The sequence below is a fragment of the Cervus canadensis genome, chromosome 8, assembly GCF_019320065.1.
Source record: "Cervus canadensis isolate Bull #8, Minnesota chromosome 8, ASM1932006v1, whole genome shotgun sequence".
In the NCBI taxonomy this organism is placed as follows: domain Eukaryota; kingdom Metazoa; phylum Chordata; class Mammalia; order Artiodactyla; family Cervidae; genus Cervus; species Cervus canadensis.
The window spans coordinates 62,667,983-62,693,562 of NC_057393.1; the positions used below are offsets into that span (position 1 = coordinate 62,667,983).

A 25,580-nucleotide genomic window follows, 5' to 3' on the forward strand; every position below is an offset into this window, starting at 1 on the left:
CTTGATGTACTCCTTGCCTGATTTGGAACCAGTCTGTGTTCCATGTCCGGTTTTAATTGTTGCTTCTTGATCTGCATACAGGTTTCTCAGGAGGCAGGTAAGGTGGTCTGGTATTCCCATCTCTTTAAGAATTTTCCAGTTTGTTATGATCCACACAGTCAAAGGCTTTGGAGTAGTCAATAAAGCAGAAGTAGATGTTTGTTTGGAATTCTGTTGCTTTTTCTATGATCCAATGGAAATTAAAAGCTTACTACAGCACAAAAGCATTGCCAAGTTTTATACCCTATAACACAGTAGTATTTGCTTGCCTGTTCTTGACAATAACAAGCTATGACAGAGATAATGGCTACCATTCAATATCCACTCTCCCTTCTTCAGTAGTAACAGTTCTAAAATCAATTAGAAGAGGTGATGAATTCAACTATAACACTGCATTTCTCATCCTTCCTTGCAGCTAGGTGTGACACCTGATTATACACTACCCAGTTTCCCCCTTCTGTCTCAGTGACTAAGTCTGTACAGTAAGATAGAAAGGGAAGTATAGAAGATTTCTGGGAAGGCTACTTATCAATGAAAGAGGCAACAGCTTGGAAGAAGTCTTCTCTACCTTTCCTTCTTCCAGCCTACAACTCAGACATGACAGTTAAAGCTCTGGCAGTCACCACGGCTACAAAGTGGCCTTGAGGATGCAAGCCAGGTCTTAGGACAGGAGGGCAGAAAGGCAGAGGAATCGTGGATTTTTGATAACTCCATAAAGTTACCACACACCTGACCTGAAGTACCTACTTTCAGACTTCTCTCATGAGAGAGAATAAATCATTGCTTGTTTATTAAACTACAGCCACCGTAAAGTTCCTGATATTAGTAGCAAAATCTAATCCCAACCCCCACACATAAAACTTAAAAAAGCAATCCATTTTGAGGAAGAGTCTGAGCAATGGTCACTTTTTTAAAAAGGCATTTAACACATAATAACAATATAAAAAATTGCTGTAATTTTATCTGCATTTCCTATGTGCAGCATACTACTATATGCTTTTTTGTTATTGCATTTAATTTCCACAAAAATTGTATGAACTGATTTAACTGTGCAGATTAGCAATCTGGCTTCAGAGAGGTCACACAGCTAATAAGTAATAAAGATGTGAACAGAGGGAGTCCAGTTCTAGAGCCCTATATCTTAAAGAGCCTATGGCCAATGAACCAGAGGAACAATCTCATTAGAATCGCCATTTCATTAGAAATCTCACCTGATTATACACTACCCAGTTTCCCCCTTCTGTCTCAGTTGATGGCAGGAGAGGGAGAGAAATTTATTATCAGAGAAAAGGAAAGGAGATACTAAAATATACATGGTTTGCTTATTTCCATGACCTCTAATGCGAACAGGGTTGGAGATGTTACACAAGTGACAGCAAAAAAAATCAAGCAGTGAAGAACAGATTGCTAGGAAAATATCTCAGCCAAAGACAGGAAACAAGTGATGCCATTCAAAAAAAAAAAAAAAAAGAAAAGAAATCATTACACAACATTGTAAATCAACTATACTCCAAAAAATTAAAGAAAAATATTATAGTACAAAAAAGAAAAGCAATCATTGCCCAGTTACTTGTCTCCCTATCCTTTCCAATCGTAAAATGCCCCAAATATCTTTCCAGAAAAAAACTGAAACACAATAGAATGAATTTAGACATTTTGATGAGAAATTTGCTTTAACTGTTTCTTTCCTTTCCATCACTAAATTAAAAAAAGAAAACCAGGCATGTTCTTGGTTCTGTCTCCAAACCCACTACTTTTGGGAATGAGATTTCAAGCAATTACTTTATTACAATGTAAAAGCCCTATGGAGTTCACTGTAAGGGATCTGACTGATAGATAATATTATCTTAACTTTCTAATTTTAATGACTGCTGCAAATACAGGTCAATAAATAGGTTATATTATAATTCAAAGCAATTAATAGTATTTAGGGCAGATCTGAATAGGTATACCCACATTAAGCTAACTGATAATGAAAAACTGTCATTAGAGACAGAGAAAGGGCTGTCCATATTGTAGAGGGATGGTATCTAATTTATTTTTGTAATACATGTTGCAGCCCTATGCATATATATCCTTTTCTTTAGTGGCTGACCCGCAATTAAATTCCTCAGCTACAGGGAATTCTCCTTTCACTGTAACAAGCTCACTTATTTTCTCTTTTAAATCTCTCCTTCACACTGTGCACAGAACTTCAGCAGATTTTCTAACTAAAGAATGTCACTTGCCATCCAGTTGTACAAGAATTAAGTCATTAGCCACTGAAGTCCCCGACCTTCAACATACCCTGAAAGGGCATCGGGACAGAGACCAGGAATGAGGTACTCTGTGCTCTGCGAAAACAGACAGAATAGGCCTTCAGGACAGATCCCCGCCCCCGCCCCCCCTCCCAGGAGAAAATTTTATGAACCCAATTTCTTGCACCCATACTTAGAAAAGCACTAACATCACTGACTGAGACATCTGTTCCTCATGCCTAGCAGGAACCTTCTACCAAGATGTGTGGCTCGATCACCTTCTCCAAGATCACATATATGCTAACGGCTTCCTTTACTTCTTTAGCATAGTTCCTAAAAGACTGGTCTCAAACTCAAAGCGCTCACACTGTGCATTTTTATTTCAGTCAAGAAATTACAGATTTAAGTTTAAAATATAAGACCATAAAAGTCTCAGATATCATTTTTCATTAATCAGAATGATAGCTGACTCCAAAAATTGATAAAACGTAGTACTGGCACAGTGATGGGAAAACCGACATGCAGTGTGGTGACAGTAGTGAAAAACTAGTCTTTCCTAGTGAAAATGTCAGCAGTATGTATCACAATTGTTGTGTCCTTTAATTTCATAACTCCACTTCCAGGAATTTATCTTAAGACCATTAAGTAAGTGAAAAAGCATGTTTATGATAGCATTATTTATAAAGAGTAAGATTTGAAAATAACCTAAATGCACGCCACTTGGACAGCGGTTAAATCATGCAATGGAATACGCTGCAGCTATTAAAAAGATGAGGTATAATATATGCAGTTTTTCAGAAAAAAGTAAACAACACATTGTTAAGTAAAACATAAGCTGAAGTACAATGTCTGCAATATAATCCTATCTTTTGTTTAAAAAGCATCTATCTAAAAAAAAAAGGCATCTATCTATACAAACTTGTGTGAATGTGTAAGCATGGTTAAAAATAGTCTATGTGGCTATATAAACAACTTTTAACAGTATTATTTATGGGGTGAGGTGAAAGAAGAGGGAACTTTTAATTTACATATTTTTATAAAATTTGAAATTTTACAATAAGTTTATGTAACTTGGTAACTAGAAGTAATTTCCCTTTTTGGAAAAAAAAAAAAAAGAAGAAACAAAAGCATCTTTTACCTTAAAAAAAATAAAAGATTTCCTTTACACTAAATCCTAAATGTCATTACCCCTTCCTCCTTTCTTACTGGTCAGTCTCCTTATACCTCGAGAAAGTTTATATGCCCTTCAGCTCAGGGCTGTATTTTTAGTTCTTGATCTCCTTTAGCTGCTTAATCTTCCCTCCTCGGCATTTCAACTATTTATATTGCAGTAGAAGAACTGACAATTTGTTTTACACTTTACAAATAACATTAAAATAACAAGAAACGTGTTAGTATATTATTCAAATATTTGGCAACACATAACTAAAGCATGGAGGCTTAGAAAAGAAGGCTAACAAATCCTTTTGTCCAAATTTAATGAGTCTCAACAGCCAATTTTGTATACACAGCACAAATGATCTTCAGGATTTAAAAAAAATTTTTTAAATAATTATTTTTTTTTGTTCCCATCTGTATAAGCTATCCTCTCTCAATATAGCCAGAAGAGAAGGTATGTCCAAAGTATACCAAAACAACCTATAAAGTATAAAACAAAAACAAAAAAATCAGCCATTATTTAAATACATCTCCAAAAGAGTGAAGTTTAGAGTAGTGGGTACTACATTTTAAATGGAATATGGTTGAACTGCAATGCTTCTTTTTTTTAATACTTTATTTATTTTATTTGGCTGTGCCAGGTCTTAGCTGTGGCATGTAGGATCTAGTTCCCTGACCAGGGATCAAATCCGTGCGCCCCCTGCAGTGGAAGCACAGAGTCTTAAACACCGCACCACCAAGGGAAGTCCCCGCAACACTTTTTAAAGAGGAGTGATGAAGACAGTGAAAGGTCCAGAGTCATGTAGTATGAGTAACTAAAGATGCTGAGGATGGTGGGAAAGGAAAAATGATAATTGAAAGCTACCTTTTTTCCGTAGCTCTACAGCACTGAACTAGTTAGGATCAATGGATAGAAGTAACAGGGAGGCAGATTCTGGCTTAAGACTTTTACCACATGATTTCTACATGTTTATTACCGATATAAAAACTGCTAAAAAGCACATTTTATTAATAATGTTAAAAGCAAAATCTAAGCCTTGGTTCATACACACATCTAAGCCACCCACACACCGAGAGTAAGAGGGAAGAGCGGCTAAGAAGACAGCCGGCTACCTTTCCAGTGCACTGAAGGTGCTGTCCGGGCACGGACAGGGAGGTCACAAACATGGTGAAGCAGCGAAGCAAGAAGACAGTGCCCATCAGACTACAGAGCCTTCGCAGAAGTATGGACCTGTGAACAGAGTGGCCAAAAAGGAAGAAAGATCAGAAGAGAGAAAACCAACATATCCCCAGGCAACTAACGTTTACTTCAAGGGAGAACAAGCAGGAAAACCATTAAATTCTTCCAAGACAGAAATCTTAGAGACCATGTAACCCAAGTGTCCAACAGGATCTTCCATAATGATGGAAATGGACTACATCTGCACTGTCCAATAAACCATCTATATGTGGCTCTGGAGCATCCGGAATGTACAAGCGAGGAACTTAATTTTATTTCATTTTCACTAAATTAAATTTGAACAGCCATATGTGGCTAGCACCTGCCAAGTTGGATAGTGCAGACCTAAGAGCATCATTTTACTGTCAGAAAACATGACTAAGAGAAAGCAAAAGTTACACAAGAAAGAAGGAAGACAGTCCGTCGCCTGACACTTAGCTTAGTGTTAGTTTTATTACTCATATATTGTCATAACATTTACTTAATGAGAACTAAAGTTAAATATGTGATTCTAGGGAATGTTTTTGCTCATTAATGACACTGTAAATTGGTTAATAACTAATTATATAACAAACATTCTCTAATTTCACTTAAATTTAAGCTATAAAATACTGTTTTTTTAATACTGTTTTACATTAAGTACATCTCTAACAAAAACTTTAAATTGCATGAAATCATTCGTACTGTTAATTTTTTTTTAATATCTTAAGTGAAAACAGATCAGAAGATTCTTAAGTACAGAGACTTTGCTTATACATTTTTAAAATGTTCTTCCCACCCACCCTCAAAAAAAGTACTGAACACAAGGTTAGATAAGTTTCAAACTGCAGTGTGTACACCTGGGATGGAGCCCAGGAATCTGCATTTATTTTTTTCACTTCAAATATACTTCTGCTTTATTGCCTTTCTCCTCTCCTCAAGGAACTCTAATTATCCATAAGTTAAACCTTTTTCAGGCTATCCCCTCAGTATTCCCCCAAATTTAATCTATTTTCTATCTTTAAAAATATATTTTCTTCAAATTATCTCCTGATTCATTAATCCTCTCTTCTGCTGCATTCAACCTGATGTCATACTCATTACTGAATTCTCAATTTCATGGATTTTAAAAAGTGTGCTTGCTTCTAGAGTTTCCATTTTATTCTGTTAAAATTATCTTGAACAGTCAGCAGGGGCTTTCCTGGTGGCTTCCCTGGTGACCCAGATGGTACAGAATCTGCCTACAATGCAGGAGACTGTTTGATCCCTGGGTTGGGAAGATCCCCTGGAGAAGTGAATGGCAACCTACTCCAGTATTCTTGCCTGGGAAATTCCATGGACAGAGGAAGTTGGCAGGCTACAGTCCATGGGGTCACAAAGAGTTGGACACGAGTGAGCTACTTATACTAGTCAGCAGAATTACTTTAAAATCTGTATCTGGTACCTCTGTTTTCTGGATCTGCTGTGGGTCTATTCCATTATTTACTGTTTCTCTTAAATTTTGGTCATATTCTCTTACATACTTGTGTGCTTTTTTTAATTAGTTATTTACTTGAGTGCCAGATATTGTATATAAAAAATTTTAGAATTAAATTTATTGATAGGTCTACACGGTCTTCCCAAAGAGAGATTTGATATCTCTTTTGGCAAGTAGTTAAGGGATTTAACAATCTGGGGTCACTTTAATGCAATTTTAGAAACTGAAATTATTTCAAACTAGGTTTCAGTCTGCAGGATCTGCTTCATTTCTGGTTCACTGCTGAAGCTGTGGTACTATAAAAAAGAAGAAAAGAAGATAAGAAAGAGAACTAACACTGAATGGAAAGGGTCTCAGCTCAAAGCAGGAGGAGTCCACCATTCCTTACTTTTCTTAATAGGCCCTGCTCTCCAACGTTTTGGGAAACCACAGGAGCCTAAATTGAATACACTATCATCCAGAGAAGAATTAAACTTGTTGAGACTCAGGTAGCACTACTGACTTGAGAACACTCTAGCCCATTCCAAGATCCACAGCTTCATCTGGGAGTTTTCCTATCAGCCACTCAACTTTGCTACACACCTAAGGCTGAGTCTCCTTATCTCAGCTTTGGCATCACAACTAGTGTAACCCTGCCTTTTCCAGAGATGCGTATTCATTCCTCTGATTTTACATCATAGGTTATTTTTTTTGTTGTTTTCTTCTTCACGTGTATGTGTGTTTGGGGCTCTTTGGGATTTTCCTGTCTTCCTGCAAGCTCAGTGATGCAATAAAAATTTCTTAACACAGTATTTGTGGAGAATTTTATCATATGGTGCAAAGTCCAGAGCAAAGGTTTCTGCATTCTTTCTTCCAAGTTTTATCATTTTGACAACAAGGAACCTGGATTTTAATGAGAGCCCAGGTGATTCTAATGAACGTGGCACAAAGACCACCCTTTGAGAAACATTTTGTTTGACTTAAATAAACATCAAAGCTTGCATTTAGTTGCTGAACCTTGCCAAACCTACCAAGGTTTCCCATATAAACTCAACTCTTGTTTTGAAAGAGTGGATCAATTCAAATCTACAGGGTCTTGTGAGGCAAAGTTAAATCAGAAAGCAGCAGTGATACATGTGTTTTTAAACCACCTCTGGTTTTAAGCAATCCAGTTATAAATATTCCTGCAGAGTAAAAGAGAATGAAGTGCAATATGGCCTAAAAGTGTGACAAGAATAGCAATCGTCAACCTTTCTTTTCACCTTCAAAGCACTGAAATAACTGCTGCTTAGGACCAAAAGCCCATCGCTGTGGTTTACCTTAAGCACCTCCTGGTGAGGAGAAAGAATAAAAAATATCAAGCAAACATCCCTATTCTTCTTGTTGTTCTTCTCCCCCAAAGACAACAGATAGCAGATCCACAAACTTTGTCAGATCTTTAATTTTTCCTTTACTATGCTTTAATCCTTGTTGCTTATATATTTTATATTACAGTACTGTGTATCTGTTAATCTCATACTCTTAATTTATTCCCACCCCTCCTTTCTCACACACATACTTCCCCTTTGGTAACCATAAGTTTATTTTCTATGTCTGTGAGTCTATTTTTCTGTTGTAAATAAATTAATCTATATTGCTTTTTAGATTTTACACTATGTCTAATTTTTTAAATAATTTCCCTTCTTTAATTATATAGGAAAGGAGCCTTCTCTTCTGCTTCTCTCCTTTCTTTTTTAATGAAAAAATTCTTCCCTTTATATTTCTTTATATTTCTTGGAAGTACAAAAGCAGCACCTTTCCTATTCAGCAATTTCCTATATCATCTATACTAAGCTACACTTGCTAGATGTGCATGATGTGTAAAATGACCTCTTGTTTAATGGGCCTCCTTCAAGCAGAGAATAGTTTCTTCCACCCAAACATCTGACAGAAGACTGTTCCCTGGAGGGGTCCCAATCCTTCTATAGATAGTGATATTTCCAATTTGCTTACAGAGAAAGGTAAGGCTAGACTTAAGACTGTTAGTAGTTAGCCCATGGCTATATATCACCATCTTTCCCTGCAAAATATATTTGGAATATTACTAAATATATAGGTACTACCTATATATTTGACTCTTTTGCTGATCAAACTCAAAATATTTTTCTGTACCAATAACTGTAATATTACAATAACCAGAGAAGGAAATTAAGAAGGAAACAGCAAAGGAAGAAACCAGGTTTGATGACCTTTATGTAAGATAGTCAAAACCTGTTCAGTCTTGTAATGAAATAAGAGAGGTACCTGTGCTTGTGAAGAAGAAGAACCAGGAGCCAAATATAGCACAGAATCATGCCACATACTTCTGTCATGGCAAAGGCCCATGGAATTCTAGGAACGCTGGAAAGGAAGAAAGTTACATTTTTGGACTGACAAGAAGTACATGTATGCAAATGGTGCCACCCTTTTCAATAAGATACTCTTCTAATAATGACCTTAAAAGTATATTCTTTAACTGTTACCTCTTTTAGAAGATGGTATCTGGAGAACCTGAGAAAAAAAACTATTTCATAAAATAGTTTTATGAAACTATCTGAACCTCTTTGTTGTCTGTGATTCCTCACTTGAAGCTCTCTGTTGTCTGTGATTCCCAGTTATGGTTCTCTGCAGAGAAGTAACAACTCTTTTCTCCTTCCCCATAGCACGACAGACCCACATACAGGACTGCTCCCAAAAGAGAAGGGGGGAAAAGGCTCACTTCTTAAATGATGTGTATTTCAGAGTCCACACTGTCAGGACTTGAACTCAACTACTCTTTTTTGTTTGTTTGTTTAGTGTATTTTGTTTTCAAAGTAAATAGAGTTTCTGTTTTGTTTTACTCTTTTTTTTTTGTCTCTCTCTGCCCTCCTGTGTTTTATATTTCTGTTTCTTCCGTCTTTTCCATTGATCTCTCTTTCCTTACTAAATCCACAGTGCCTGTGATTACCCACCAGTAAAAGACGTGTCACTTTTCTCAATTAAAAAGAAAGAAAGGGGTGGGGAGAAGAAGAGGAAGAAAAAGAACAAGGAAGAAAAATAAAGGAGGAGGAATGAGAAGTGTGGAGGAAGAGGTGGAGGAAGAAGACGGAAATCAATTAGTCCAAATAGGTCATCACCGAATGGTAAGATTATTGATAGTTTTATTTTTATTCTGTTAATTTACACTAAAATTTTCTATACTATGGCACATTAATTTTATAACTAAGGAACTAAAGGTATTCTTTTTTTTTTTTTTCATTTATTTTATTTTATTTTTAATTTTTTTATTAGTTGGAGGCTAATTACTTCACAACATTTCAGTGGGTTTTGTCATACATTGATATGAATCAGCCATAGATTTACACTTATTCCCCATCCCGATCCCCCCTCCCATCTCCCTCTCCACCCGATTCTAAAGGTATTCTTAAAAAGAAAACATGAAATCTGAAAGATTTAACAGTCCACTCAAACCTTATTCAGAGTAACTGAAAAGAGATGATCATCTTCATTCAGGGACTCATCTTTTACCCGTTACCTCAGAAAAAAAGATTCCTCTTGTGTATTTTTTAATCTGATGTTGCCTTATTTATCTGGCATTATGGGGAAAAGGGTTATTTCACATAATACAAATTTTCAGATAAAAGATTCCTTTAAATGACTTCTAAAAATTTAAAACTTTTAAAACAATTTTAAAAAGGTATACTTATGTATGGACTTGCTTGGGGGCTCAGATAGTAAAGAATCCATCTGAAGACCTGGGCTTGATCCCTGGGTAGGGAAGATCCCCTGGAGGAGGGCATGGCAACCCACTCCTGTATTCTTGCCTGGAGAATCCCCATGGACAGAGGAGCCTGTGGGCTATAGAACATGGAGTCCCAAAGAGTCCGACACAACTGAGCAACAAAGCACACAGTTTTTATGGTAAAGTAAGTTTTTTGCCTCACCCTCAGCGTAAACGTAATTCTTGCTCCCCAAAGGCAATCACTTTCGTTCTTGTGTTCTATTTGACACTGTATCTTCTAGTAACACACACAAAAGTACATACAAATACACACACACATTCTCTTTCTCTCCCATGCTCTCAATATTATTTCATAATTTTGTTTCAAATAATTTTTGGCTTTTACTTAATGTAAAATTTTAAGTGTAGTTCATAGTTAAGACAATGGAAGACAATCTCTCATACAACTTCTTACAATTCTCTGGAGCTAGTAACTTTTTGTTCTGTTTCTTGGGTGCCTATCACCAATTCACCTCCAGATTATTCCATCAATATCAAGAAATTGAGAATTGAGATAGAGAAATCTATCCAAGAGCTCCTTCTTTAGAAAGCCTGCATTTTCTACTCTTTTTGCATGGCGTTTCTTAGAGTAAAACTTAACCCTCATCTTGGGAATTCTTCTTTTCTATATTGGATCCACTATTTCCTGAATCCCATGTCCTCCTCGTTCTCAATTTACTTCTTAGTTTTGATGTAGTGTATCCTTGAATTATTTTCTCAGATGAGGGACTAGAGGATGAACTTGTTTTTAATGTCAAATTTACTGAGGTTTAATTTACAAAAATTCACCATTTTTAGCTATAGAGTTCCATGAGTTTTGACAAACATTCAGTCATGCAATCACCACTACAATAAAGATACAGAACATTTTCATCACTCCAAAAACTTCTCTTGTGCCCCTTCACTGTAGTCAATCTCTTTCTTTACTTTCAGCTGTGGGGCAATCACTGATCTGACTTCTGATGCCTACAGGTCTGCCTTTTCTAGAATGGCATATAAAGGCAATCACACAATGTTTATCCAAACACCTTTTGTATCGGGCTATTTTCACTTAATATATTTCAGATTCATCTAATGTAATTGTGTGTACAATTCTTTGTCCACAATTTCCTTATCCGTTCACAAGCTATGAGTATTCTGGGCTGTTTCCAGGTTTGGGTGATTATGAACAGGTCTTTGCATGGACATATGTTTTCATTTTTCTTGGGCAAATACCTAGGAATGACATCACTGAGTCCTATGTTAAGAATGTGTTTAACTTCTTAAGAAACTATCAAGAGCTTCCCTGGTGGCTCAATGGTAGAGAATCTGCTGTCAATGCAGGAGACAGGGGTTCAATCCCTGATCCGGGACGACCCCACATGCTGTGGAGCCACAACGACTGAGCCTGTGCTCTGGAGCGGGGGACCCACAACTATTGAGCCTATGTGCCACAACCTATTAATACTGAAGTCAGTGCACCCTCCAGTATCTACAGTCCTTTTCTCTTCTGCAGGCTTTCTAAGAAGAGGAATTTGTTTCCTTGCTTGGAGGATTAGGGCTGGTATGACTAGGGATGGGAAGTTAGGAAGGGAGCTTGAAGTCTTGTGATCAATCCATAGATTTATAGTTAATCACCTTGAAAATACAATGAAAACATGCACCTTTGTTCTCAGCTGGGAATGGTGTCCCTGAGTCCAGAGACCCTCACATCAACTATGTTCGAGAACAAACTACCTATCTTCAGTTGCAGTAGAACAGGTCTTAAATAGATTTTTAATCAGTTCTCCCATATTTAGCTCCTATCTATACCCTGTCTTGAGAGATGCTTGATGTCTCTTGTTTTGAAAGTTTTTCTTCAGCACCGCAGTACAAATAAACTCACCTCTTAGGCACTGCTAGTTCTCAATCTCACAATAGGCACTTAGCTTTCTACTTTATAAATTTTCATTATTATCACTGCTTCTGCCTTCATTGGATTACTGGGAACCCCCATCTCCACTTTTTCCTGTTCGTTTTTTAATGAAGCGTTGTAAGGAAATTGTCAAATGTGTTTTCAATATCTCACATTTATTTTGATGCAATGCTTTCTAAAATGCAATGTACATGTTATTCCTTTTTTTTTCTGGATAGAATTTAATTTTCTTTCATAATTCAGAGTCATTACTATGAACATAGATTATTACACTGGACAAGGTAATGACCTCAGGGACTACTGAGAAATGAAAGCCAGTTAAGCCCCAGATTGATGTGGTTTTTCCATTATTTATGTGTGCTTTTTACAGTGCTTCTGTTTCCTCCCTTGTTGTTATGGTTATTAGCTATCTCTCCTCACATGTAAGTGGGCCTGCCTCTAAAACCATCTCTGTTTCGTAATTTTTTGTTTATGATGTGCTGAAGCTCTTGGAATTGTGTCAAGTAAGCTTGACACAACAAAGATCACTGTGAAAGTGATTAGGAATGTTCCCAAGGGAAAATCATAGAGTAGCCGGGAAATGAGATCAGGAAGGCAAGGAGGCAAGGCAAGGGTGAACCAGCAAGCAGACCTCTGTGGGAAACTCAGGCAAGGTAACTTTGGCTCAGTTCTGTGGGGAATCTGGGAGACAGTGCAGGTCCAACCTAAAAGTTGTCCTAACTTGGGCAAAGAGAAATGAAATACACATACCCCATCTCACATCATCAGTTAAGAGCTGCTGCCTAAGGGATGTAAAGTTCCAAGCATGTGTGATTCTCTTTTTAAGCAGGCAAAGTGTATCCCAGCAGCCCAAGAGCAGTCCTCTAACAAAGACACACAACTGCTGGATGCTGGGAGTATAAATGTGCAAGAAAATGGAAAAGAGATCCAAGTGGATATAGAAGCAATGCTGACAGCTCCTGCTACCATTCTCCTGTGAATGAAGTTTAGATATTTAAGAGCATGAGGCTTTGTAGCTGGTGGCACTGTAGCATGTTAGGCAAAATTTGGTTTCAAATCCCCATTGCAAACTGAAAACATATGTCTATACACAACTTTGTATATGACTGTTCATAGCAGAAGTATCCATAGTAGCCAAAAAGTGAACACAACTCAAACATTCATCAATTAATGAATGGGTAAGCTAAATGCAGTATATCTATACAATGAAATAATAGTCTGTAATAAAAAGGAATGATGTACGGATGCATACTACTCATATGCATGAACCTTAGAAACCGTATGCTAGATCCTTTTGTAGTTCATGAGCATGATGATTGGGTGTTCACGCTGTTGCGTGACATGTGCCTCCCTCACAAACCTTGTTACGACATCGGCACATTACCTGTCTGACGTGAAAAAAAAAAAGAAAAAGAAAAAAAAAAGAAACCGTATGCTAAATAAAAGAAGCCAGACACAAAATAAGGCCACATGTTGTATACGGCCATTATATGAAATGTCCAGAACAGACAAATCCATAGAAAGTAGATTCTGCTTGCCAGAGCCTAGAGGGAGGAGAGAAATGGGGTGTGACTGATAATACGAATTTATTTAGGGTGTTGAAAATGTTCTGGAAGTAGTGGTGATGGCCGCACAACTTTATAAATATACTAAAACCCACGCGAATGTACACTTTAAAATAAAATCCTCATGATCATTTCCCCTCTTTTTCTCTTTATGCCTTGTTACAGTCATCTACAGAACCTCAGCACCCATTCTCTGATTTGAGATTTTAGTTTCTGGTTCAATACCACTCTCTCCAAAGCTCCTTTTGTTGTGATATTTGTTCTTCTCACTCCTCTTTTTACTTCTCCAACTTCTCTTACTCTACTTCAGTGACCTACGCGCACTGTTATAAATTGGATCTTGTCATCACCAAGATTATTCTTCACAGCTGAAGCAAGAATCCTACACTAACCAACATTTCTTGTTTTTCCATCTTACTCCTCCTAGTTCTCTAACTTTAATAATTCTGAGACCCAAAACCCACAGATCTTAATAACACTTCCTCTGTCCTTCACCTACTTCATATCCTCCCGTCCCTCCTTATCCACCTAAGTTTATAGTCAGTCATTATACTCACTCTTTCTTCTTCTTCCTTTATTGTACTACCTAGCAAAGTTTTGACTCCGCTTAAATCCAGTTATCTACCTATTCTATACCTGTATCTGTGCAGGTGAGGGGTAAAGACACACAAAGTCAACACAGCTATTAACTTCAAGCAGGCCTTTAGTGCTACTCCATCACACAAGTCTATTCATTCAGACGGCCATTTCACACTCATCCTCTCTCTTCAAACCTCTGACCTGCTCTCTCTTCTAAATCTGTTTTCAGAGAAGATAAAGACAATCAGCAGAGTACCTCCTCATGCTCTACCAACACAACTGGCAATCTTATATCAGTTTCCATATTTTCTATCCTCCCCTGTTATGAATGAATAGACCATGTGACTAAGACCCGCCTCACCCACCTACAAGATCCAACCCCTTTTTATCTACTTAAGGACATTACTCCATCAATTATACCCTCTCATATCCTTTCCCTTAAATTGGATCATTCCCATCATCAATACAACAGCCACGCTACATGATACAGTCCATCCAAAATAAAACCCTGGTGAGTCCTCTCCAAGCTACAGCTCCATTTCTCTGCTGCCCTTACAGAAAAACTTTTAGGGGCCTGTAAGACTTGATTGTTTCCATTTCTCTCCTCCCATTTTCCTCCTCTCTCTCACATCATTTCTTTGCCCTTCCCCTTTTTTTAACTGAAAAATTCTGGTCATAACAACAACAAAAAAAACTTTAAAGAATAAACACTATATTTTTTATTTAAATTTATTGATTGCTTACCATAACATTTCCCCACATTTGCTTTCTTTCTTTCTGTACATACCTACACAGGCACATACACACACTTTCTCTCTCTCCGAGACTAAATCTTTCCTGAAAAGTTGCAAACATTATGACACTTCTCCTCTAAACACTTCAACATGTATGTCCTAAGATCAAGGGTACCTTCTTTATAACCCAATACACTATTATACCCAGGAAACTGTAACACTTAAGTGTTATATTGTATCATTTAATATGCAATCTATATTCAAATTTTCCTAATTATCCCTAAAATGTCCTTACAGCAGAATGTTTTTTTTTTTTCTTGATCAAGGATCCAATTAAAGTTCATGTGCTGTGCTTGGTTTTGGCTCTTCAACTTACCTTATAATTCCCTTGAGGAACTCCTTCTTGGTTTTGTTTATCACTATGGGTTCATAGATTCTTACTCAGTATATTATAATTCATTACCATCATTATGGGGCTTCCCTGGTAGCTCAGACGGTAAAGCATCTGCCTACAATGCGGGAGACCCAGGTTTGATCCCTGGGTCGGGAAGATCCCCTGGAGAAGGAAATGGCAACCCACTCCAGTATTCTTGCCTGGAAAATCCCATGAACTGAGGATCCTGGTAGGCTACAGTCCATGGGGTCGCAAAGAGTTGGACACGACTGAGCAACTTCACTTCACCATCATTATGCTTCTTGATGTTCTGACTGTCCTAATTTGATTAGTGGGAGCCCCTTAAAACTAGATCATATGTTACTTTGATAGGTTTCCATTGGTTTCCACTTCCTTGCTTTCTGGCATAAGATCTCTTTCAGGCTCATTTTATGCTTACCATGCTCCAAACTTAAAATCAGCCATTTCTCTAAGGAGTCCTGGTCTATTCCTTTGGTAGAGACTGGGATTTAGAAACCATGATCTGGATGCTGATGGCTTCACTGCTACTGAGTTTCTCTTACAAACCATTTCATTATCAGTTCACAGAAATCTTCCTCATTCTTTTCTATGATTAGATAGTACTCTATTGTGTAAGTATACCACAGTGTATTCAACCAGTTTTCTATGAATAAGCATTTATAGTATTTCCAATATTTATAATTTTTACACATAATGTCACAATGAATAACTTTGTACATATGCTGCTTCATATGTGTGGAGATACACCTTTGGGTATATTCCAGTCTCACAGTCTCTCTTGAATCCACTACAATCAGGCTTTTGCCCTTGTCAAGGTGAACAGTCATTTAACCTCATCTTACTTGACCCCTCTGTACCATCTGACACAGCTAATTATAAATTATTCCTGTCTTCTAAAAATACTTAAAAAACAAACAAACAAACTTGGTTTCTAGAATACTCTCTTGCTCTCTCTGCCCTGAGTTTCTCGGTCTTCTTCTTTACTGGTTTGACTTACTTTTCTGACCTCTAGATATTATACTTATTCTTAGGATCAATCTTCAATCTTCTTCCTTTCCCTTCTAAACTCACCACCTAGGAGACATTAACCAATTACCAGAGCTTTACTTATGCTCATAACTCCCAAATTTCAGCCCAGACTCTCTGAACTCTAACACATCTTCCCACCTCTTACTTGACATCTGATTTGGTGTAAACATACCTCAAACACGAAATGTCTAAAACCAAACCCTCACTTTCTCTCCAAGAAGTTGGAAGTCTTTCCACAGTCTTCCAACCTCTATAAAGGGCAACTTCATCCTTCATCCTTCCAGATGCTCAAGTCAAAAATCTTGGAATAACCCTTGAATTCTCTCTTTTTCCTACACCTTACATGCAAATCTATAAGCAAATCTTGTTGCAAACACACAACACATATATGTATGTGTGTACCACTACCATCCTAATCCAATCCACCTCATCTTTGTCTAATGAATTCCAATAACTTAACTAACCTCTGCTTTCCCATCCCCATCCTCATGCTATTCTCAATACAACAACCATTATAGTGCCCTTTTAAAATGACATTAGGTCACTATACTCTTATCCTAAATGTTTTTCAATGGCTTCCTTTTTCACTTAGAATGAATGCTCAAGTCCTTACAATTGTCAACAGGTACATATACAGTCTGGATTCCTGTCTGCTCTTAGATCTCATCTCCAACTGTTCTCCCCATCTCTCAACTGGTGTTCCTTAAACATGCTAAGCCTACTAACGATTCAGGGCTTCCGCACCCTGCTCTTTCTTCTGCCCAGAGTCCTCTTATCCACATGCTGCCGTCTTTACTTCCTTAAGGTCTTCTGTTGGAAAAATTGTGTACGATAAAACAGGAAAGGAGATACAGGGATCTAACACAGTTTCTTAAACAGCTTTCATTCAATTCTCTCTTTTTTTTTTTTTTTAGCATCACCCTTTCACCTACAGTATCCAGAGCTTTGAGAAATCTGCAACATAGACTGGGTTCTCAGCTTTCCTGATGGCTGCTTTAGAATTAGGTTACTTTAGCTCCGCTTGTTGCTACTCACCCATCTGCTTTCAAACTTTCAAAAATGTACAGCTCTTTTCTCCTCTCTTATCTGCCCTTTCCTTGTGTTTATAATTTAAGACCAACAAACAAACATAACTTCTTCACTCTGCTTTTTGTCAGGGCTTGAGAATAAAATGTGATTATATGTGTCATTCTGCCACCTTAATGTGGACACTGTAATTCACTTCATTAAAAAAAAAAAACCCATATACTATAAGGCACTTTCAGAAGGGTACAATATTTTATAAAAACAAATAAGACAGCAATACAAACTAAAAACACATTTTAAAATCACAAATATAAAAACTAATAGTTTTAAGTTTTGTTCTACTCTTATTTTTCATTTAATATACTGTACTCTTTTTTATGCATTATTTATAAACCAACAGAATACTATCAAGAATCAGTTTGTAGCATCTGTGATAATTACAATTTATTTGATGATACAGGAGACTTCCCCACATTTTTAGAAAAGCAAAACCCTGTTCATCTTTTAAAAAATAATAATAATAACCTAATTCCACTTATTACAAATAACATTCCAGGAAATCCTTTTAAAATATGAAGTGCCCAAGAAGCTATAACATAAATGTAGAAAACATTACAGCTATAACATAGAAAAATAGAAATATAGCATAGAAAAATAAAATAAGGAGTGGTTCTTTCTACTCTATCACTCCTATTATAGCTATCTTCTACAAATTTGGTAACTAGAAAGAAAACTTACCTGTCCAAGAATATATCTGGGAGTGGTGGATAGGTCTGCATGTCAGGCACTCGCTCATGGACAATAACCATTATGAAAGATGTAAATCCAAATACTATGAAAACATATATACAACTCAGTATGGTCTTCCAATACTCTGGGTCCAATCTTCGAATAGAGTGTTTGTTTTTACCATTCACATACTGGTACTGATCAGAATTCAAATCAGTGATGGGTCCATCACAGTCATGTGAAGGCTCCCCATTACAGAGCCACTCTGCACTCTGCAGAGCACTGATTAATGGAGTCATGGGACTCATGGGACTGTCACTGTTGTATCCCATCTCTTCTAAAACATCAATATGTATTTTCTGCAATTTTCGGACTGAGAGCATTAACCTTTTAATGTCCCCTAAGACTTTGATTTCCAGAGGAGGAGATCGGAGATCATATTCAGTCAATGTAAGCAATGTGATTCCATCAAGTCGGTGCTTGTTGCATAAAACATCCACATACTCAAAAAAGCCTTCATCCTTCAGCCAAACAGCTACATGCTTGGTAGTCCAGCGGCGAATGCAGAGTTGATTAGGACCAGCCATTTCTTCTTCAACTGTCTATCAAGGGAAAGTAGGAAAATAAACAAAAATTCAACGTGCCCTAACAACTTCTTTGAAGACCAAATACACATAAATACACCAGAAACAGCTATTCATCTACATTGCCGTATTGGCTTCTGGATAAGAAAAAAGAAACAAAATTATTCATTAGTGAGTAGTTTTCAATAGATTAACATTCTAATAAGTTTATGCACATAAATTCAGTAGCAGAGGAAAAGCTAATGACCAAACATTTTTATAAAATGGTTTCTTTGTAATATTTTACAAATGGCTTTGCCATACCATATCAGGCCATAACTTAATTAGAAAAAGCCTACTGGTGAGAACAATTGAGAATATAACTCAACACTTTCATAAAATGAGATATACAGAAAGATTTGTCATACATGAAAATAAATCAAATTTTAGAAATCTTCACGTTTGAGGAATATCTCTCCTGCCTCCAAATCATGGATCACTGCCTTGTTGTGGAGAAGCAGCTTGAATAACTCAATGGAGCTATGAGTCATGCCATGCAGGGCCACCCAAGACAGACGGTCATAGTGGAGAATTCTGACAAAACATGGTCCACTAGAGGAGGCAATGGCAAACCACTCCAGTATTCTTGCCGTGAGAACCCCATAAGCTGTATAAAAAGGCAAAAAGATATGACACCAAAAGATAAGCCCCCCCAGCTCAGAAGGAAGAGCAGAAGGCAATTACTAACAGCTCTGAACAGCTGACTCAATGGAAAAGACCCTGATGCTGGGAAAGACTGAAAGCAGAAGCAGAAGGGGGCAGCAGAGGATGCAATGACTGGACGGCATCACTGATTCAATCGGCATGAACTTGGGCAAACTCTGAGAGATGGTGAGAGACAGGGAGGCCTGGTGCGCTACAGTCCATGGGGTCACAAAGAGTTGGACACAACTTGGGAACTGAACAGCAACTGACTCCAAAAAGAAAAAAAAACAAAACACCCCACAAAGGTAGATAGAAAACTAATTTCAGGAACCCCCTTAAGATTGAACATATTTCTATCTACTACACAAACAATTTCTACAATAGATATAAAATCTTTACTAGATATAAATATCTATAAATATCTTAATAGTTCATTTCTTTCTATACCTTGAATATTCCATTACAGAATTTATAAGGAATTTCCTTCTTAAAATATCATTGTGATTTAGTGATAAAACACTTCAATGCCCACAAATTTGAGGGGCCACATTTTATACTGCAATTATAGTATTTCTTTCTTTGTGTGTGTGGCCACACCACACGGCTTGTGGGATCTTAGTTCCCGACCAGGGGCTAAATCTGAGTCCTCAGAATGAAAGTGCTGTGTCCTAACCACTGGACCTCCAAGGAAGTCCCCATACTGCAATTATAGAAAGAATGTACCATTTCAACAAGTACTAATAATGTTTACTACTTTGATCCCACACAGTTCTGCTCGTGTTCTCTTTCCACTTTAAAGTGCTCAGTAGGACTTCCCTGCTGGTCCAGTGGCTACGGCTCTGTGCTCCCGATGCTGGGGGCCTGGGTTCAATCCCTGATCAGGGAACTAGATCCCACATGCTGCAACTAAGACCTGGCACAACCAAATAAATATATTTAAAAAAATAAAATAAAGTGTTCAGTAACTTGAGCCTGTATCAGGCTTCTACATTTTTATCAGATACATGGGAGACAAGGGCTCACATGGAAAAAACCTAGTTCCCTAAAGTACTTTCTCAACAACTAAAGTCAGTGGGTTTTCTGACATTTTCCAGATCACTAAAGACCGTATTTTCTTCTGAGATGATTTTTTAAAAACACAGTAGGTAAACTTTAAAGCATTAAAAAAAGAAGAAGAAAGAATGACACAACAAATACTCACATGCCCACTACCCAGCTTGGGGAAAAAAAAAAAATCAAACAGTTCCAATACATATGTTCCGTTTCTTAATTTGAATAGTAGTTATAAACTGAAAATTCATCAATCCGTATACTTATGAGCTACACTTTACATGTGTTAAACTTGATTTTAAAAGTTTTAAAAACTAAAACAAAACATCAATACCCTTCTCTCCTCCCAGATGTAGTAACTCCTGGTTTTAGTGCTTATCATTCCCTTATCATCAGCATTTTTGGCTATGAAAACCTTCTATGCTTCCTTATGCGGAGGAAAAGTAAAAAGCTGCTATTTCTGCATTCTTCTGTCCAACACAAACTCTTGCCATGAATACTTATAATTACCTGAAAAAGGCAGATACTCAACTACATAAATGCTTTTTACACCATCAAAAATATTCAGCCAACAAGAAACATGCTCATTAAATGTTTATATTTTGATTACTACAAAGCAAACCTAGTTTTTGGAAACCTTAAATCAGTGTTTCCAAACAAAGCTTTTAATAGTATAAAGCCACAATAGCTTTCCAGTCTTAATCCTTTTACCTATAATATAGCATCACCACCCCAAAGGACAGGGAATTATGATGTATTCACTTCAACTCATGGAATTTACACACATTGATGTATATAATTTTATATCACTTATTACATATATATATATAGCTCCATTTTAAATGATTTTGCTATGTTTTAATCCATATAGATAGCCAGATGGCTTCATCCTACATACCACATACATATCTTTTCCCCAAGGTATTCTCTGAATAAATTATTTCAACCCTGAATATCCAACAAGTGCACGCTATGAACTCTGAAACAATTACATTGTAAAAAGTACAAGAGGCTCATCTCATACAAAATAAGGCCAGATTCCTTCTGTCATTTTATTTCTATTTCACTTTCTCATTTTTCTAACAGCTTACCACCAGTGGGTTCCAAGGCACTCCCATCCTTTGAGCCTTATTCTTCAGTAGAATTTCATTTCATATACTGCTCAAAATGATCTCTCGCGTGTTTTGTTTTTTTTTTCCTGTCTTTTATCACCTCCAATCTGGCTAACAATCTGTTCTTTATATCCTCAATCTAACTAACAAACAGGCTTTGATGCTGGTGTTTCAGCTGCTAGAAAATACGAGTTATCGTACAAGAAAGCTTCCCAGAAGTCTTTGAACATGCTGTGGCAATGCCCTAAAAGCATGACACATTGCACTCTTGTACTTCATCAGGTCAGGGCACGCCCTTTAATTCTATGCTGCTACATACAGTCAGAGCCCCATATTTAGTTAACACTACGAAAACCTGCACTAAAGATGATAAAAGGCTTCAGGACAACATAATATTTTTGTTGTACCAAAGGACCTACAGGGAACAGGAAACTTTTAATGAAGAAAATGACAGCTATAGATTTCATACAAACCTACAGAATGAAGAAATTACTAGTAAACATTTCAGTATACTTTCAGCTTTCATCAATAATTGATATGAATCGACTATCAGTTAAAGGGACTTCTGTTTCTGACCAAGATGCAGTAAGAGAAACCAGATTTACTTTTCCACCTGAAACAGCCAAAATATAGACAAAATATATGGAGAGAAAACCAGTTTCAAGACAGTTGGCACGAGACAACAAGGAGATCGTTGAGAGGAGGAAACAAGGTGAGCCCTACTACCCCTTGCCATGTACGAGCGATGCAGGATATAAACTGGGCGAGGCCCAGCAGGCAACGTGAGTTGTGATGGAAGTGAGAGTCTAGGGAAATCAAGGTGGCTAGTGTACATGGGATAGAATAAAAGAGAGGAGAAAGACAGAACTTATTATAGACTGAATGCTTATATTCCTATATTGAAATTCTGACCCCTAGTGGGATAGTATTAGGAGGTGATTAGGTCATTAAGGCAGAATACTCATGAACAGAATTAATGCCCTTATATACCCCAGAGAGTTCTCTCAGCCCTTCTGCCATGTAAAGACACCGATAAAAGAGACCACCTATGAAGCAGACCTCATAGACACCAAATCTGCTGGCACTTTGATCTTGGATTCCTTGGCCTCCAGATCCATGAGAAATAGATGTGTTAAGGCACTCAGCCTACAGTATTTTTGTTGTAACACTGTACGTAGATGAAGATGGAACTCCAGAGATTTGCAAAGGATCTCCCTTGAACAGGCAGCTGAATGCTGATCAACATTTGTATGTGAGGAAACCAAACAAGACTGAAAAAAGAACCACCCAGAAAGATTAGAGGCGATAATGCCTAGTACTCACACAATATCACTAAAAGCACCTACCGCAAACAACCAGGCTGGAAAAAAAAAAATCTCATGATTCATGGGGCACTGGGCAGAGTACACAGCAAGATCTTTCCATAGTAGAAAGGCAAAATTAACCCTAAAACAGGAGCTCTCAACTGGGGGCAACTGGCAACCCAAAACATTTGGCAATTTCTGGAGATATTTTTGGTTGTCACAGCTAGGGGCTCATCTAAAGACTAGAGACCTAGGGATACTGTTAAAACACTCTGCAATGCATAGGACAGTCCCTCACAACAAAAAATTAGCGCTGATATGGAGAAATCTGGCCCTAAACCTAAACATGTCTCTGGTTCAGCCAAACATATCTTAAAAGCAGAATCAAAAGGATCAGAGTGTTTTCAAGTAATTTAATTACATCCCTCAACAAAGTGGGAGAATATTAATAGGAATACAAAAGTATTCAGCACCCAACGGGTAAAATCACTATGTCTGGGAACCAATCAAAGATGACCAGGCATGCACAGAAGTAGGAAGACTCACCTACAACATGTAGAAAATCAATTGAAATTGACCCAGAACAGACACAGTTAGTAAAATTATCAGACAAGGATGTTAACACAGATATGATAACTGTATTACATACGTTCAAAAAGTGAAATAGAGATATGGACACATAAGATCCAACTCAAACTTCTAGAAATGAAATTGCAAAGATATGTAATAAAAAACACATTGGATGGGATTAATAGCTGATTAGATGCTGCTGAGGCATAGTAAACTTGAAGACATAACAATATGAATTATTCAAAATGAAACACAGGAAAAAGAGAGCTTTTAAAAATGAAGCGAACGTTATTCAGTCTTTAAAAGGAAACTTGAAGACCTTGTGCTAAATGAAATAAGTCAGACACAAAAGGACAAATGTTGTGTGATTCACTTTAGATGACATGCCGAACAAATTCATAGAGACAGAAAGCAGACAGTAGTTTCCGGGGACTGAGCAAGAGGAGACAAAGGGATTACTGTTTACTGAAACCTATCTTAGCAAATCAAAGTCAATAATATTTTTAAAGGATTCATATTTTATATATGAAAACATTCACATTTTATGGCAAGACAAGAAAAATTTAAACATAAAATTTAAAAAAAAAATTTTTTTTCTCTGCCCTTTGGCCTCTTCTCCCTTTACCACCAAGAACTGCATATCTGCATTACGCATCAACCAAACCTCCCCCATTGGCAGAAACAGCTGCTTAGCCATAAAGTGCAACATTCTTCTAGCACCAAGAAGACAACTCCTTAAAAGATAACATTCCTTCTTGATCTTGTTAAGGGGCCACAAGACTTTTAGATCTGGAGTATTAACTGTCAATAATATGTCATTTAATGTACAGCCCTCTGTCTCCAAAAAAAAAAAAAAAAAGCCCAGAAAACTTACATAACTATGCCTCCACTTCTAATTGGTAGAACGGCTCTGAAAGCTTTCTGACATGCTGTTCTTGGGTTATAGTCTCCAGTCTGGCTCAAATAAAATTTTCCATTTCTATCTTAGATCAACTGATTTTCATTGACATGCATCAATTCTTCCCAAATTTTGTCTATAAATTCCATGCAACCCCAATCAAAATCCCAACAGGTTTCTTTGTAGATAGTGATAAACTTATTTCAAAAACTGATATGGAAATGCAAAGGACACAGAATAACCAAAACAAGCTTGAAAAAGAATAAGATTAGATAACTAATTACAAGACTGACTCATTGGAAAGGTCCCTGATGCTGGGAAAGATTGAAGGCAGGAGGAGAAGGGGATGACAGAGGATGAGATGGTTGGATGGCATCACCGACTCAATGGACATGAGTAAACTCCAGGAGTTGGTGATGGACAGAGAAGCCTGGCGAGCTGCAATCTATGGGGTCGCAGAGTCAGACACAAGTGAGCCACTGAACTGAACTGAGGACTGGCATAAAAATAAATCAATGGAATAGAACAGAGAATTGAGAAACAGACCTACATATATATGGATATATAATTTTCTACAGTTAAGCACAGGCAATTCAGTGGAGAAAGAACAGTCTTTTCATCAAATGCTATTAGATCAAATGAATATCCACATGCAGAAACATTAATCCGTACCTCTCACCACATATAAAAATTAACTTCAATGGATTATAGACCTAAGGTAAAATCTAAAACTAGAAAACTTCTAAAAGAAAATAGAGGAGAAAATCTTTCTGAACTTAGGTTAAGAAAATATTTCTTAGCTATGACGACAAAAACAAAACCCATAAGAGAACAAGTTGATAAACTGGACTTTATTTGCCTAGTTAAGTGACTTAAGGACATAATTTTATGGTTTTTAGTCTACAGATTTCTGCATTGTTTTGATCTGCTAAAGTATATACTTCTATAATAAAGACAGAAAAATATATAGAAGAACAATGCATCTGTTGAAGAACACTGAAATTATAATTTCAAAATTACCCCTGCCCCAAGAACTACTGCTTGTAATTTTTAAATTTATCTTTCACACATAGTATTTTCTATAGAGAAAATTTCTACAGAGAAATCATGTCACATGTAATACATTTTTACTTAACACTGTTGCGCGAGTCCTGTCTAATGTCATCAAACTGTCCTTTGAAAAGGACACTCCATTATGGCTATACCACAATCTGCTGATTTCCCAATGTTGACAACTGTTCACAACTTTTTTACTATTACAAATAGTATTGCAGTGTCTTCAGTTAGATTTCTAGAAGTAGAATAACAGAATCAAAAAATTCTGACATGTTATTTGGACACTAACTCCTAGGTAGTCATTAAAGTCTGATCCACATCAAAAAGCACTGCATGCAAAGCATGGTACCTGTCCAAAATGTTAATTGGTACATAGAGGAAAGATCTCAACTTGAGACACAATTTAAAATAAGCTTACTTTGAAATTATGAGCAATTAAGAAATTAGTTATCAAAGGTCAATACAAAGCACTGAGAACACAGTTC

At 37.0% G+C, this 25,580-nt stretch overlaps 1 protein-coding gene and 1 non-coding gene across 5 annotated transcripts in view; one reads left to right on the plus strand and one right to left on the minus strand.

Annotated features, from left to right (window-relative positions):
- Positions 1-25,580, minus strand: part of SAMD8 (sterile alpha motif domain containing 8) — a 51,565-nt gene that overhangs the window by 6,183 nt on the left and 19,802 nt on the right. For 3 of the 4 annotated variants that reach the window (XM_043476474.1, XM_043476471.1, XM_043476473.1), the window contains 3 exons: positions 17,847-18,439; positions 8,372-8,467; positions 4,548-4,665 (listed from right to left, as the gene is read on the minus strand). In XM_043476474.1, the coding sequence (XP_043332409.1) occupies positions 4,548-4,665; positions 8,372-8,467; positions 17,847-18,424 (792 nt within the window). In that variant the 5' untranslated portion in view covers positions 18,425-18,439. The remainder of the gene's footprint in view (positions 1-4,547; positions 4,666-8,371; positions 8,468-17,846; positions 18,440-25,580) is intronic. The other variant, XM_043476472.1, reaches the window with a different exon arrangement.
- On the plus strand, positions 13,049-13,154 carry LOC122446942. Its single transcript, XR_006271082.1, has one exon. It is a non-coding gene; the product is annotated as a small nucleolar RNA U13 (small nucleolar RNA).